This window comes from Nyctereutes procyonoides, unplaced genomic scaffold (assembly GCF_905146905.1).
Source record: "Nyctereutes procyonoides isolate TBG_1078 unplaced genomic scaffold, NYPRO_anot_genome, whole genome shotgun sequence".
In the NCBI taxonomy this organism is placed as follows: domain Eukaryota; kingdom Metazoa; phylum Chordata; class Mammalia; order Carnivora; family Canidae; genus Nyctereutes; species Nyctereutes procyonoides.
The window spans coordinates 8883074-8899810 of record NW_026575133.1 but is presented as its reverse complement, the minus strand read 5'-3'; the positions used below and the strand labels follow the sequence as shown (position 1 = coordinate 8899810).

At 41.0% G+C, this 16737-nt stretch overlaps 1 protein-coding gene across 5 annotated transcripts; it reads right to left on the bottom strand.

Moving 5' to 3' along the window:
* Positions 1–2775: 2775 nt before the first annotated feature.
* On the bottom strand, positions 2776–6673 carry SFR1 (SWI5 dependent homologous recombination repair protein 1). 5 transcript variants are annotated; one of them, XM_055299907.1, is made up of 5 exons: positions 6545–6673; positions 6322–6441; positions 5604–5725; positions 4589–4993; positions 2779–3525 (listed from the first exon to the last, which is right to left on the bottom strand). In XM_055299907.1, the coding sequence occupies exons 3-5, from the start codon at positions 5697–5699 to the stop codon at positions 3334–3336; spliced, it is 693 nt and encodes a 230-aa protein (XP_055155882.1). In that variant the 5' UTR covers positions 5700–5725; positions 6322–6441; positions 6545–6673; the 3' UTR covers positions 2779–3333. The 5 variants fall into 5 exon arrangements, with proteins under 5 accessions (XP_055155884.1, XP_055155885.1, XP_055155883.1 ...); XM_055299908.1 differs by having other exon boundaries at positions 2777–3525; positions 6441–6673; XM_055299906.1 differs by having other exon boundaries at positions 6322–6673.
* Positions 6674–16737: the final 10064 nt, after the last annotated feature.

Genomic DNA, 16737 nt, shown 5'->3' with positions numbered 1-16737 from the left:
AAAACATTTCTTCTATAATCAGAAAAAAATTTCTCAGAACATTTAGGTTTATTCCCAATTCTAGCAATGAGAACAAAATGAACTATTTCCTTTTACCAAGCCTTAAATCATTTGAAAAGTACATTTTTTTCTCCACATAGTCTTCTACATTACATATCATTGTAATAGATGATGTAATAGATAATTAAATAATGAGATTAAGTGGTCAGAAACCTGCTTCACCCTTCAACAGCCTGTCCACTGCTGCATTCCAAGATGGTACCATTAGGATTATTTACCATAATCTCCAAGTAATGTCATGGTCTCATTCTTCTGAAATTTGTCCATTAAATGTTAAATTTAATCTGCAACACCATATCCAATGTGCACAGGTGTAGGTAAAGCAAGAGAGCTCATACAACCTTCTATTTATAAAAAAAAAAAATCTTTAAGAGGGGATCCCTGGGTGGCTCAGTGGTTCAGCGCCTGCCTTTGGCCCAGGGCATGATCCTGGAGACCCGGGATGGAGTCCCGCATTGGGCTCCCAGCATGGAGCCTGCTTCTCCCTCTGCCTGTGTCTCTGCCTTTCTCTCTCTCTCTATCATGAATAAATAAATTTAAAAATCTTTTAAAAAACTCTTTAAGAGATTTAAAAGCTCCTATTTAGAGGACCAGTTACTACCGTATCTGATTACCTATATAATCAATACTGGGTAGGAATCGTAAGAGAAAATAGTAGGCCCAACATCATTTTTAATGATAGCCTTCCTTAGTACCAGAATGACTCAAGTACTAAATTTGGCTGATTCAGCAGAGGAGTGCCCACTGGTGACATTTCCTACATCTTGGATCCTTCAGAATTATCTCTAAGGTGATTGTGGGGGTGGGAGGCTGGACCCAATGGTGGAAAAGTGTGTGAAAGGTAGAAATACTTTGTACTTATTATGAGATCATCAAAGTTCTCTGTCCTGTTGGTCTCTGTCCTGATTCAAACATCGTTCTACTAGGCTTTTTTTCTCTCCATTTTTTATGGTGATACAAATTCCAGTGACCCAGATTAATCTGTTGCCTAATTTGGCTCCATTTGCTCATTGTCAATGCCACAAATTTCACTGTAGATTCCTAGATCTTAACAGCATATGTGATTTCTATTTCTTAGTGGCTACCCTGGGTGATTCTGACAATTCAAGCTTTTTGCTTTGAGGCATGGATAGAGTGGAGGTTAGCCGAAATCTCTTGCCTGCAAGCTAAATTCTACTAGCAGAACTATTCAAGAGACATTTTCTGGTTTTGGGGGTTGGCATTGTAAGGGCACCAGGGTCATCCATCCCAACTCTTGATACTGTCTATGGTACTGATTCCTCTCAACTTCTGGTGAACTAACAGCAATTATATTTTTATAGTTCTTTAAATTACCTATGCTGTCAAGTAGTAAGGTAATTAATTGGGACAAATATAGCACAGTTCTAAGTATAGGACTTAGTAGGGCTCTCCTGCTCAGTTGCTGGTTTCAAATCCTGGGTTTACCACTTCAGCTTTAAATAACTACTTAATTTTTAAATAACTACTTTAGCTTAAATTTGGGATGCCTTTAAAATTGGGATGCCTATAATTTTAAAACTCAAATGAGTTAACATACTTTTTAAACTGGCACAAAGCAATTGCTAAGTGAATAAAGTTTTTATGAATAAAAATACAGTATTTTTTCATTTTTATGAATAAAAGTATAGTACTGTGATTTTTTAAAATAAATATATCCCATTAAATAGAGGCGAAATTCAACAAATTATAAAATAGAGTCCCTCATAGGCATCAAACTCTCCCATAAGTCTAATCCATGTTCCATGATCCACCTACTGTTGCAAGAATATCTGCTAGAGCCCCTGGCACCCAGCCAGTGCCTTGAAAATGCCCATTACTATGTCCCCATCTGCTCTCAACTCTCCCACATTTAGGCCTTCTAGCTGTGCAGTAAGCAGCAATGGAGGCTGATAATCTCACAAGACAGCTCCCTAGAGATACCCATGTGGGACTCTCAGGGCCAGGGAAGGCCCATCTGAGGCCTGGGCCAGTCCTCTTGGTTTCATCGCAAAGACAATGGCAGTGTCTAGAAGGTAAGAATTTGTGTGTGTGGCAAGAGGGGAAGGGTAATACCAGCATGGACACTAACAATGAGAATAGATATAAGAACAGGGTCCTAAGGTCTCCTGCTATGCCAAATATTAATGGTTTGTTAGATATGGGACAGGACTGGGCCAAAAACAGGGTACACTTGGAGGGGGAGGGCCCTCAGGGTAATGACTATTTTCCTACTAGTAGGGAAATACTTTCTTTCAGGATTTTTTTTTTTTTTTAATCTAAGTGAAGATGTTTACCCTTTAAAAGAGTCCAAAAGCAGAAACCGAGGAGGCCCTCCAGAAGGACTGGCAGGTAGAACCAGGAAGACACTGATCCACAAAGTTCTTTCCATCTATCACCTCTGCTTTTCTTGGTAAGGGCACATACTGTCCTTCTTAACACACCAGCTTTTGTTTCCAAATTTACCTACAACAGCTTCAGCCACAAAAAGAGATGTGCTTTCTTTTCCTAAATACAATTCCAATTCTCACACTGGGCCAGCTTGGGTCATATTTCTGTATGCAGCCACAATGACAGGTAACAGTGTATAATACAGCAGGCAGAAGCAGCCCTATGAAGGTGGGTTTCCGGCTGAGGAGTCACTATGAAATGAACAGATGAAGCTAGAAAGGTAGACAAATGTGAAGGACCTTGTATGCCTTAATGTGAGGGATGAGGATATGTTGTTTTTAAGAGAGAGATGGCCATTTCACTAAATGAAATGAATACAATAAATTTGAAGAGACAGGGAAGAATAGAAATTTTGGACATATAAATAAGTTTAATTACCTGCTACACCATTCAGATGGAAATGTGGGGTAAATGGATAGAAACAAGGGCCATAAACTTAGAGGAGACAGGCCAGCATTTTTAGACAACTTTAGGTTTAGACATTCACCAGACTGAACTAATTTTTAACATTTAAAATAAAACTCTAAAACTTTTTTTTACCACAATAAACAAAACGTATTAAAATTGACCTCCAGAAATGACCCAATTACTTTGTAAACATGATTTAATTTTTTTTTCACATTTCTTTAAATGTCAAGTTTTCTCTGGCAAATTTATTCAAAATACTATATTTTCATTTTAGAACTTACTTTACATTGCAGAGTGCCCTAAATTGACATTCATCAAGACACCTTTCTCTAAGCCCTAATGGTTTCTACCTTCCTTTTAAGATGTATTAAGTAAATTTGTCATTCTCAAAAATATTCCAGAGAAAAAAAATATGAATTAAACACCCATAAATTCTTCTTCATTTCTGTTGTAGTGTAGCAGTTTATCATCTAACCCACAGTGGTCTATCAACTGAGTAAGGCTGAGTTTCTTGTTTTCCTCAGACATAGCTGACTGCAACTCATAAAGCAACAGCTGGCTACAGCTTCTCCACTTCTGTATTAACAACTGTAACTGAGACAGGTCATTCTGAAAAAAAAAAAAAATCGGTCAATAACTAGCGAGGCATCCTATTTTAACATACTTAATGAAAGTTGTTAATCAATGAGTAGGTTTAAAGGGTAACACACGGTCAGGACTGGGACTTCTACCCAGGAAAAAGTAGGATGGTTTTAAGTGGAATGGTTACAATGACCCAGAAATTGAGTTCTACGGCTATTTTATTTGGTCCAAGCTTTGGACCATTCTTACCCTCAGGGACAAATCAAATCATAAAATAGGGCACAACTATGTTCAGAAGCAACAATATGGGTTAAAACATGCTTTTTCTATTACAGCTGTACTTTTAAAAAATGAATATATTCAATTTAATATAAAAATATTCAACTTAATATTTTTCAATATTCATTTTCATTCAATATTGAATATTCAATATTCATTTCATTCTCTCATAAAACCCAAATCGTTATATTTAGAAAAATCCTAAAAATTCAAGACAGCAAATAAGATAAACTATTCCACCATTTATTCAACATTGGTGGGGAAGAAGGAGCCACTAGATATACATAAATGATCCACATCAGTAAAGGTTACCTTCTTCCAAGTGCCCAACCTCTATTTAATTCAACCTATCTGGGTTGAAATCTAAAATCTAACTTCTTTGTCTTATCAAACAAAATACCTGGAACATTTTAATAAGTTAGAAGAATACAAGATTATTACTAAAAATATTTATTATTATACTTTGTGGCCTGTTTGTAGCTTTTTTAATCATTCACTGGCAGCTGTCACGCTTTCGGTCTCACTGTGCTTGCCTCTCTCATTTGAAACTAATATTGCTACAGGCTGGAAATTAGAAAAACTTCAACTGCATATTAAATGATAGCTGGGACTTTTTAAAAGTTGAATCCGGTGTTTAGGGGCCTCTTCTCTAAATCTATGACTTACATTTGAGTTACAGTTGGTGGGAGACAGTTTTCTCGATATTTGGCTTAGTGTTTATTATGCTTAAATAAACTTATTTTCTCTTTGAAATTACTTTCCTATCATTTATTTTTTAAAAAATAAGAAGTGGTTCTGAAATTATTCTCACCTTTGATCTATACATTTTGACCAGTTTTAGCCTCCGAAGAAGATCTTCTTTCTCCTCAATCTGCTTCACCAATTTTGCTCTTTCTTCACTTAATCCTTGTTTGGAAAGATCCTCATTCACAAAGTCACTCTGGAGATCACTGCGTGACTCAGTATCAAGAGATTTAGATTCACAAGCACTGATACTCTTGAAGGTATTTTTCAAACATGTACTTTCTTTGAATTGACTGTCTATGTGTTTAAAATTTTCTTGAAAATCCAAACAGTTTTCCTCTATTGAAGGTTCCTCGGGAAAAGTCTGATCGTTTTCTTCATTCTCTACTTTAAGACGTTTTACCGCACTATAACAGGAATTAAATGAAAATCTAGTTTTCCTTAGTCGTTCTCTAAGTGTTGCACTCATCGGCTGGAAAGGAGCACAAAATAGTAATCAAGAAAAACATTCTTGTGTAAATAAATCTGCAGAAATAAAGACCTTAACATTTCTATAGTTGACACCACTAGATGGCTTTCTCTTTCCATGGATCTAAAGCAACCATCACAAAATGTCTTTCAATTCCTGCAAGCCCCATTAATTTTATTCTTTTTATTTTAGCAAAGTCAGCACCCTTCCAAAACAGTGTTGAGACACTTACCCCAGTCATCCCAAGCATCTGTTCAGCAACTGTCACACTCCTGACACTTCTGGGTGCCTTAGAGTTACAAATTAAGGGGAAGACCTAGATCCCTGCCACCAAAGACCTTCAGAATACTGCAGATTCAAACTTGCTCAGTCTGGAATTTTGTAGTAACCTGATCTGAAACTAAATGAACATAATTGATACCAGATGAAAATGGTGGGGGTAGTTCAAACTCATTATCATAGGAGAAAGGCCTAAAATTATTTAATAGTCCATAAAATATCTACTTATTGATCTACACATTACGTTAACAGTCTTCAGTAGAATTAAACCCACTGCTGGCACAATACCTAGAAATAAAGAATAGCTCCCATGCAAGGACTCGGATATGCATACTTGTTTTCTTGAACTACTTGGGCGGGGAGATGGTGGACTGGCACAGGCCCGCGGAGTGCTAGGTGAAATCACGGCTGGGTCGGATGGGCTTTCCATCTTGAGAACGGAATCTTGGCTTGCCTCTACAAAATTGAAAAAGAACAACAAAAAATAACCAATCAGAATGTAAATACATACTGTTTCTGTAAAAGAACTTTTTACTGCTGTACATATCACCTCCACGAATAAGCCAGCAACGGCTTCACTTAGCTGTGGTCCATTCTTGCTCGTTTTGCAGTTTCCCATTTACCTTCCTACCTACGACCGTGTGGGTCCACGTGGTGACTACCGGGACAAACGAGCTGGCATCTCCCCACAGAAACGCTCTCCACTTGTTTTATCTACATTAGAATATCCTCAAATCTGTCGTGTACGGGGTGGGAGAATTAACTCTGGCATTTTTTTTTTTTTTTAGATTTTATTTATTTATTCATGAGAGACACAGAGACAGAGAGAGAGGCAGAGACACAGGCAGAGGGAGAAGCAGGCCCCGTGCAGGGAGCCCGACGCGGGGCTCGATCCCGAGTCCCCAGGATCACGCCCTGGGCTGAAGGCGGCGCTAAGCCACTGAGCCACCCAGGGATCCCCTAACTCTGGAATTCTTAAGGAATTCTTTAATTTATAAGGAAACACAAACTCAAATCCTGACCCGAAAAAATCATCAGCACTGTCACAGTACCTTGAACCCTATAAAGCTGTGAGACTAGAACCAATGACCACGGGGGCCTGAGGAACAAGGCACAGGAGCGCAGATGACTAACTGTACGCCCGTCTGCGTCGTTTGAGCAGCGAACTGACCCTGGAAAGGAGAGTTAGCAGAGGTTTGTTTCCTCAAACAAAGGCATCAACTTTAGGGGGGGCGGGGGGTTTTCCTCCTCCTTCCACCGCAGCAGAAAACCCACACTAGGCCTCGGGAGCCCCCAGGTCGGAGGAAGGTTGGGAAAGGGAGCTCCGCTCGACGCGACCGCAGACCCCCGGAGCAGCCCAGCCCTCACACTCGCATCCACTCGCCGGCCCGCGCTCTACCTCCCTCCTCCACCTCCCACAGCGCGGAAAACGCTCGCGGCCCTGGGGGGCGGGGCCGCAGGGGAGGCGGAAGAGACGCGCGATTGGCCCGATCGACCGACGCGCAGCTCGGCGTGCCTCTGGGCCCCGGAGCGGCCGGACTGCGCGTGCGCGGTCTCCAGCGCCTCGAGGAGGCGGAAGCGGGGCGGGGTCACGCGGGGTCCGCAGAGACGTGTGATTGGCCCGGTCGACAGTCGCTCGGCGCTCTGCCCCGCCCAACGCCGGAGCGCGGCGGCACAGTGCGCGCGCGGCCGCCAGCCTCCGCAGGGTTGGGGGCGGGCCGGGCTGAGTTTCTGATTGACTGGCGGACGGATTCTGAGGGAATGGGGGCGGAGGGGCGGCGGCTTCTGAGGGAATGCGGGGGGGGGGGGGCGGAGGGGCGGCGGCTTCTGAGGGAATGCGGGGGGGGGCGGAGGGGCGGCGGCTTCTGAGGGAATGCGGGGGGGGGCGGGGGCGGCGGTTCTGAGGGAATGCGGGGGGGGGCGGGGGCGGCGCTTCTGAGGAATGCGGGGGGGGGCGGAGGGCGGCGGCTTCTGAGGGAATGCGGGGGGGGGGGCGGAGGGGCGGCGGCTTCTGAGGGAATGCGGGGGGGGGCGGAGGGCGGCGGCTTCTGAGGGAATGCGGGGGGGGGGCGGGGGGGCGGCGGCTTCTGAGGGAATGCGGGGGGGGGGGGGGCGGAGGGGCGGCGGCTTCCCTCGCAGTCGCTCCAGGCCTCGCCTTCCCCTCCCGGCTTCTTTGTGTTTGTGTGTGAGGGAAGGAAGCCCGGGCGTGCCCCGCGCCCCTCGGGCCTCGCTCGCCGCAGCTAACGTCGCCGTGTCACGCGGCGGGGCCGAAGCCGCGGAGCCGCCTGTGGCTGGCGTTCGCGGCTCCGCTCTGCTGAGGCGGGAGGAGACTCCGACGTGTTCGAGACCTTTCCAGGAGGCCCGTGCGGCTGCGCACCTCTCCAGCCTTTGCTGCCGCGAACACTTTTTTTTTTTTTTTTTTTGAGATTTCATTTACTTCTTCATGAGAGAGGCAGAGACACAGGCAGAGGGAGAAGCAGGCTCCATGCAGGGAGCCCGACGTGGGACTCGATCCCGGGTCCGTCCCCAGGGTCACGCCCTGGGCCGAAGGCGGCGCTAACCGCTGAGCCACCGGGGCTGCCCGAGATTACTTTTAGAAATAAATAAATAAAAGGCTTGAAAAACAGAAAAAATAATCCTCACTTCCTGGTGGCGATGGTCTGTTGCTGTGCAACAACAAAGTCAAGTAAATTGGGTGGAGCCCTGGGTTTGGGGAAAGATGATTAGTAATTTCTGAGTCACGTGGAAGTTGGGAATTTTAAGGAGCTGGTGTTTTCAGCCCTCATAAATGGCCTTTGGAAACGTTGATACGGTCTCTTTACGAACACCTCATAGCACAGAAGTGCCAGGGCCCTGAGGGATTGACTGAGCAGTCAGAAATAGGGAACCTGAAGACAACCGAGTGCAGGGAGGAAGGACGGAAAGCTCGGTGGCAGATTGCCTGGCTCCAAATCCTGACGTTATTTTATATGCTGGGCTTCCTCATCCGTAAAATAGGGGTGATAGGACGTTGACCTCCTGGCAATTGGAGGGTGAGATGAGCATTCACCACAGGCGCTGAAAACAAGCAGTAGATACGTAGGAAGCACTCGATAGTTGTTATTTTATAGACACAGTGATATTCACCATTCCCTAATTGATAGGAAGGTATGCATCATACAGTTATTTCATCCTTGCACCTGTCTCCCCATCCTTGCACTTATCTCCCCAGATTTTTAAAAAAGATGTTGTACTCCATAAAACCCCACATGATCTAAACCGTAACCAGCAGAAAACTTGGTGCCTCCATATATAACTAATAATATATAGTCCACTTCTCCTAAATTTTTCAAGAATTACATAGATCAGTCTCAAGGTGTTTGCAAAATGAAAGAAAACTCATGATTTTCTGATACAAGCGCCAGGTCTCAGTCTGTACGTTTGTTTCTCCCTTTCCTCATCCATTGGCACCAGTTACTCACACCGAAAAGAGCAGAATGATTTGTCCTGACACTAGGAGCACAATGCAGACTCTGCATATTCGCTATACCTCGGGGCATAAGGTTGGGTTGTTTTTATGATTCTCTAAAATCAGCTGCTCCACGGTCCTTTTATCATGATAGCCCAAGCTTAGAGCCGTGTTTTTGCTGGCTGCATAAAGGAAAACAACATCTTGTCTTGGAAATGTTCTGACTTGCTTATTATGTGAACTGGTATATTAAATGGGATCGTGTTGGCCTGATTTTCAAAGAACTTCAGAATAAGTATTCAGAAAAATTTGTGTTTCAGAAATGTGCGTTTGTTGACCTACATCTCTAACCTCCAATGTTGTTAGAACTGAATGACCTTCCCACATTTAAGTTTGTATTTCACTTACTCCAGAGACATCCCCAAGTGGAAACATACCTTACACTCGCAACTTAGTGTAAGAGATCTGGAATATAGCCCCAGAACAGTTTTCATTATACCTTTAGATAAAGCCTAGCAAATATTTCCATGACATTAGGCACCTGAAATCTATTGGCTTATCAGGAGTTTGTTGTTTGTGACACTGGACGTTGTATGGTACTTGAAACTTCAGGCTGGGAAAAATACTTCCCTAGAAAACCAGAAGGCAAGGACTCCTTACTCTACCATACAGAACAATTTGAACAATAGAAGTCAATGATAATAGTAATTAATATTAACCTAAGGCAGGCTTTCCCTGTGTGTTTTTTAATTTCTCCAAAACCCAAGGCTACTGTTAGCCACTTTGTTATTCATTAGGGAGTGGTAAAATGTTTCTTCCTTTCTTGTCTGTGATTATTGTCAGTGGAATGATGACATAGGCCTAATAATCTTTATGAGGCTTTTTTATTATTTTTTTAATAGCAAGAAGAAAATTGTCTCTTTCTTTCTCCATGCAAACACACACACACATGTTTAAGCCACAATTTGAAAGTTCATCTCACTGGATTTACTTATTTTTAAAATTCTTGGCGGTAGCATTATTTTAAAAATCTTAACTGTAATCTCAGGGTGACCTAAATCCCATTCCATTAACTTTTCTGAATTAACACAATTTTTTATATCATATAAATAGAGCTAGCATCCATAGATTATTGCTTAACAATTAAAAATATAAACAGACTTTTTAAAATTTAACTTTTTAAAAACTATTTTATTTATTTGACAGGCAAGGGGAGTGGCAGGCAAGGGAGAGGGAGAAGCAGGTTCTCTGCGGAGCAGGGAGCCCTATGTGGGGCTCAATCCCAGGACTCTGGGATCTTGATCCGAGCCAAAGGCAGACACTTAACTGACCTAGCCACCCATAAGCTCCTAAATACACATTTTAAAAACCAGGAATAAAATACCATTGGGTGAGGGATTGTATAAAATCCATATGAATAAGTTGATTTATAATGTCCATTAGGGCAAGTTAAACAAAATTTAATACAAATTTATAACATTCACGAAAAATCTACTAAATTCTCTTAAGTGGCTTTCAATATCTTCTGACATTTGTATGTAAGTTGAAAATAGTCTCCTCTATATTTCTTCTGCCATGAATTCAGTTCTCATAGACCTATCCATGGTAAAGAAGATATATTTTAGTGCTCTGTCATATTATAAATTTCCCTTTGAGTAACTGACAAACTATTTCTATTTCTTTTCTCTATTGCTTAAAGATCTCACATGGAATTTCATAATGTATAATTGATTGACTTATGGAGACTGTTGAAGACTTTTTTTTAAAATCAAAGTATGACCTTTGTGGGTAAACTGCTTAGTATTCTTTAGTGACATTAAGCAAGAACAGTTTTTATTTTCTACCTCAAGAGGAAAGAGCCCTTGACTTAGCTTCTAGGCATGCCTGAGAGGTTGCCTTACTGAGTAGGATGGCTACTTAGAGTGTGAAGATATGGGGAGGACCAATAGCATTAGTGTGATAAAAACTTGTCCACCACCAAACAACTAGAAAACTTATATGATAACTAATATTGAGGGTAATATATTAAACAAGAACCTAACAAGTTCCTTTTACATGAAGTTCCTGTCCTTTTATTATATTAGATCTGGCATTTTGACAAGTCCATTAGAGACTAGAGAAGCAAGAGCGTCTATGATTCACTGCTGCTACTGGGGTGTGTTCTCTTGGAGAAGAATAGAGTGATTCAGGTTAGATTAATAATGGTGAGGAACGGGACTGGGTGTGTGTGGGAGGGAGGGTCGTGGCAGAGGAGTTAGACTGTGGAATGGTAATGGTAAAAGTATAGCTGAAGGCCACGTCTTTCTCAGATCCTTTATTAACTCAAATGTCACTGCTGCATTCATTTGGAGAAAAAAGCATTAGATGTCAGCAAATCCTTAAGCAACAGAACATGTCTTATAATCATCTTTAACTACCTGAAGTTTGAGAGATAACAACTCCCAAGATAATTCCACAGTATTGAAATCTGTTTGAAGTGCTGGCAAAAAAAAAAAAAGTCAATGCAATTTTCTACCCTTGCCTCTCATTACTGTTTCAGTCTTGAGAGTACAAAAGCTTTCTTCCTGGTGATGTTTTTTAGAAAGAAAAGCAAGAATGTCTAATGGTACCAGGAAAATAAGGAGTTAAAGTAACATTCTACTATATTCTGGGACACTATTGATTTTTTTTCTTCTGTTCTTCTAATTCCCTTGGCAAACTTTGATGATAAGTATAGTAGTAGAGAATATCTGTGAATCCGCCTATAACCAGGAATTTTCTGGTCTAGCTCAGGATCTGACTGCTAAATTGAAACTTCATCCCTTGCCCACCACTCTCAAAGGCAACATAAAATGTCTTAGGTTTCCATCATGGGCCTCATGAGCAGTACCAAACCCCCTTGAATGCAGAGCCCCTGACCAAGAGATCTGAATCTCTAGGGAGGATCCATTGGAGAGCCATAATCAAAGATGGGGGAGATGGCTTGAGCAAAGGCATCTCTTCCTTGATCCTCTCTCCTGCAGCTCCAAGACCACCTCATGCCCATGTTCCCCACACTGTGCCTAACTTGTCAGTGACATCGACGTTACCCAGCTCTCCACTCCATCACACCTGTGTGGCCACCGGAAAAATAAGTGTGAAACTTAGTGATGATGCTGGTGACCCTCAACTGACAAATTATATCACTATTTTTTTATAGTGAAAATATGTGTTTCCCATGCATAGGATTCTGGAAAAGAAACATAGAATATAGCTACATTCACCCTGACCCAGTCCTCCAAGACTTCACCCAGCTATTTAAATGTCATTAACATAAAATTAAGACAGATACTTTTCCTTCAACAATGTACACCTTTAACTCAAACTCTTCCCAAACCTCCCACCTCCCAAATTTCCCCTTATGTGCCACATTGGTTATTATTATAGCAGCTATCAAGAACCTACGTTATCTCAGTTATTTTTCACTTTTCCATGTAAGTGACTGGGTCTAAGTCAAATTATCCTTTTGGGGATCCCTGGGTGGCTCAGCAGTTTAGCACCTGCCTTCAGCCTAGGGCATAATTCTGGGGTTCCAGGATCGATTCCCACATCAGGCTCCTGCATGGGGCCTGCTTCTCCCTCTGCCTGTGTCTCTGCCTCTCTCTCTCTCTCTCTCTCTCTCTCTCTCTCTCTCTGTGCCTCTCATGAATATAAATAAAAACTTTAAAAAATTATCCTTTTCTTAGAGTCATTTACAAACTTTCCTTTTATCTTTTTTTTTTTTTTTTAACCAAGAGTAGGTCACTCAGTTGTTTTCCGGTACTCCACAATGCATGGGAATGATGGCTTAATCTACCTCCATTGCACTGCTTACTTTCTTCCTTACCCTGTGTTATAACTTGTGAATCTATGTCTTTCATGAATGCTGGATATTGAAAACTCAACCTCTATGTTACCAAAGATCTACTGTGAGTAGAATTCAGATCAAATGCAGGGATAATAGTCACCAGCAAACATGATCTTCTCAGACGTTTGAAAGCCTCTCACTGGGCAGATAGCATGCCATGAAACCAAAGAACACAGGTTTGGGCTTTGGAAGGCAGGCAACTAATCACGTCCACATTTGTTAAGCAAATTCCAATGAACTATAGATTATAAGCTGCCCATAGGTTTAAAAAAAAAAAAAAGCATTACTACAGGTTGCCATTATCTGAAATGCTTTCCTAGCCTAACTCTGAGCCATTGAAATAGGGTATTTTAAACCTGCATATACAAGTTTAAGATTTTTGTAAAGCTGCCAAATCTTTAATATAACAATAATTAACATAAAGCTTGTGCAATTTAGTTGCCCTGAAAGGAATGAGCTTGAATCTTTGGCAAGATTTCCTCTTTTTAAAAAAAGCAGCTTCGCCAGTATATATTATCTTCACCCAGAGCTGTTTCCCTTAGGTTTTGCAGGTATTCGAAGCTGACTTTGTTTCATTCCAATAACTGTCTATAGGAATAGCAATTTATTTTCAGTCACAAATTTTCAGGATGAATCAATCCTAACCAAACCAATTTTACCCACCAATATAATCTGCCATGACTATTTCCATTTTTATAATTTGAAAGAATCAGACTTGCTGATCCCCTCAACCTAAATAGAATTCTTCTGTGCTGAGAATGGGATTAAGTTCCCAAAATAAACTCCTAGGAAGAGAATTCATTTCAGAAAAAGAAATTCACAGATATCAAACAGTAGATGTGGTGAGCCAGTACCTGAAGTGACTTGATTTTAAGGAGTGAAAATAGCATATTATTACAGATTTGAAAGACTACAGCTTAGAATTATATGGACTAATGAGAGTACAAATCTCTCTCTACTTATGGTGGAGTTACATCCTGATAAACCCATTGTAATGTGAAAATATCATTAAGTCAAAAATACATTTAATACATCTAACCTACCAAAAATCTCCCTTAGCCTAGCCTACCTTAAATGTGCTCAGAACACTTACATTAGCCTACAGTTGGCCAAAATCATCTACTTCATAATAAAGTGTTGGATATCTCATCTAATTTATTGAATACTGTACTGAAAGGGAAAAACAGAATGGTTGTATGAGTACAGAACAGTTTTAAGTGTATAGCTTATTTACCCTCGTGACTACATGGCTGACTAGGAGCTGTGGCTCCCCACCATTTCTTAGCATCACAAGAAAGTAGAGATCAAAATTCAAAATTTGACATGGTTTCTACAGAATGCATATCACTTTTGCACCATCGTAAAGTTGAGAATTCATAAGTTGGACCATCATAAGTCTCTACTAAAAAGCTAAAATTGAATATTTGCATACTATTTAGCAGCTCTGAAGGCAAGCTTTATAAACCCATCAATAACTGCTCAAGCTAAGATTATAGGAAGCTTTCCTAGATCACTACATTCATAACTGAACCCATCCTCAAGAGTTCAAAATTCAGTGCCAAGAATTCTGTAGGAGAGGAAAGAATGAGAAGGAAAAGGAAGGAGGAAGACATCTTTACTATATGTTTCTTGCCCTAAGAAAGAATAAAAGTCTTGTATTTAAAACACTATTTTTTTAAGATTTTATTTATTCATGAGAGGCAGAGAGAGAGAGAGACAGAGGCAGAGACACAGGCAGAGGGAAAAGCAGGCTTCCTGCAAGGAGCCCCGTGTGGGACTCGATTCTGAATCCTGGGATCATGCCCTGAGCCGAAGGCAGACGCTCAACCACTGAGCCACCCAGGCGTCCCAAAACACTATTTTTTATAACAGATTACTGATTACTAGGCTTGCCTATGCCATAATACAGGTTATTTTACGATTTAACCTGGGTTTTGAGGTTCAAATAGCAGATCAAATACCAAGAAACTTGGGTACATTGATTGGGGCTATCTTCTGAGAAAGTCATGATTTCTTCCTTAATGAGAAATGCATACCTCATGTTCTTTAAGACCTTTGATACAATCAAATAAAAAGAGTTATGAAAGTTCAAGATTTAATGATTAATAAACATGTAAACATGCATTGTAGATATGCCTATATTTTCTTAGGACTGATGCAATATTATAATAATTGGGTTAAAACTGATTATATCTTGTAAATTAGATAACCCAATTTAACAGTAGGTAAAATTTTAAATGAGTAAGGCCGTAAAGCCACAGACCTTACTTCAGTTTTCTTTAGCATTCCAAACCTTTTCTTTGTTGAGTTTCTTTGTTGTGTGCAGTGAATTGGGGATTAAATGGGCTGTGGTCACAAATTGTGAAGGTGAGGTTGCTTAAACATGACATAATCATGGGTTATCAGTTTAAATTGGGGAAAATGGGAAAGTCATTTAGGATTTTTCTTTGAATACAAATTTAGGTGAATACAAATGATACACATCGATGTTTACAACTGTTTTTCTCTGATTCATTCATTCTGCTGGAAGTATGGCTGTAGCAAGGGATAGGACTGAATCAGAGCAGCTGAGTTCTTTACTGACCCTACTACTAACAACTAAGGTGCTTTGTGACTTTGGCAGATTCAACTAAATTCTATGGTCTCAGTTTTCTCATATATGAATTGTGGAGAGACGAGTGATCTGAGTTTTTCTAATTCAAGTTTGGGTGCATTTTGGTACACCTGACATTACCAGCTCCCACTATTTCTCAGTTCACAGAAAATTAAAATCACAGATAAAATTCCCAATAGAAACAATCATTAAAACTGACACTATGGAAGATGTGCGAGGTGCTAAAGATGGAAAAGTAAATATATTTTTTTAGGAGTTTACAAAGACAAATTAGGCACATCAGCATTTATCACATAGATTCAATCAGTATGAACCCTGAGAAAATTTGCTATGTGGAGGATTTTAATTTTTTTTAATTTTTATTTATTTATGATAGTCACACAGAGAGAGAGAGAGGCAGAGACACAGGCAGGCAGGCAGAGGGAGAAGTAGGCTCCATGCACCGGGAGCCCGATGTGGGATTCGATCCCGGGTCTCCAGGATCACGCCCTGGGCCAAAGGCATGCGCTAAACTGCTGCGCCACCCAGGGTTCCCAGGATTTTTTTTTCTTTAATGACCTTTCTTTCCTCTCAGCAGCCTTCCCATATCATATCATCAGAGTTCCAATCTCCCAAGCCCTGGGCCTCAGGCTAATTCCCACTACCTGCCACTGCCATTGCAGAACATACTCCTGGTTAGTCCGCCTACTTGTACTATCATCTTTTGGGACCCATGCCCTTGCTTTTATTAATGTTTCTTGCTTACCGTAGGTGCTCAATAAGTGTGTTTTGAATGAATTCAAATTTAAAGACAAATGATTAATTTTAAGAATGTTTAAGGATAAACGATTTAAGGATAAATGATTAATTATTTAAGGATAAAATAAGGATAAGTGATTAATTTAAGGTTAAATTTAAGGATAAATGATTATTTAATCCATAATGCAAAAGGTTATGAAAGTTCAAGATTTAATGAAGATCCCAAAGGGAGAAGAGAAAGTTATATTGTAGCAGCCTAATAGAGCAAGGGATGGGGAAATATTAACAGTAGGCAGAATTTTCACTGTGCCCTTTGAATTACTACTGGGATGGTTACCAGAAAGACCAAGCCATGACTAGAAGCTTGGAATGTTCAGACACCTCCTCCCCAACCACTTCTCTAGAGAGGGGAGAGGGGTTAGAAGCAGAGTTAATAATTGATCATGTCGATGTGAGGAAGCCTCCCTAAAATCCCAATGGTATGGGGCTCAAAGAGTTTCCAGGTTGGTGAGCACAACCATGTTACCAGGAGGATGACACATCCCAACTCCACAGGAACAGAAACTCCTGTGCTTAGGACTCTCCCAGACTTTGCCCTATGTATCTTTTCATCTGGATATTCATCTCATCTGTATCCTATATCATATCCTTTAATAAACTGGTAAAGTGGGGCATCACCAGTTGGCTGGCTCAAGTGGTTGAGCATCTGGCTCATGATGTCAGCTCAGGTCATGATCTCAGGGTCATGAGATTGAGCCCTGTGTTGAGCTCTTCACTCAGCTCAGAGTCTGCTTGAGATTCTT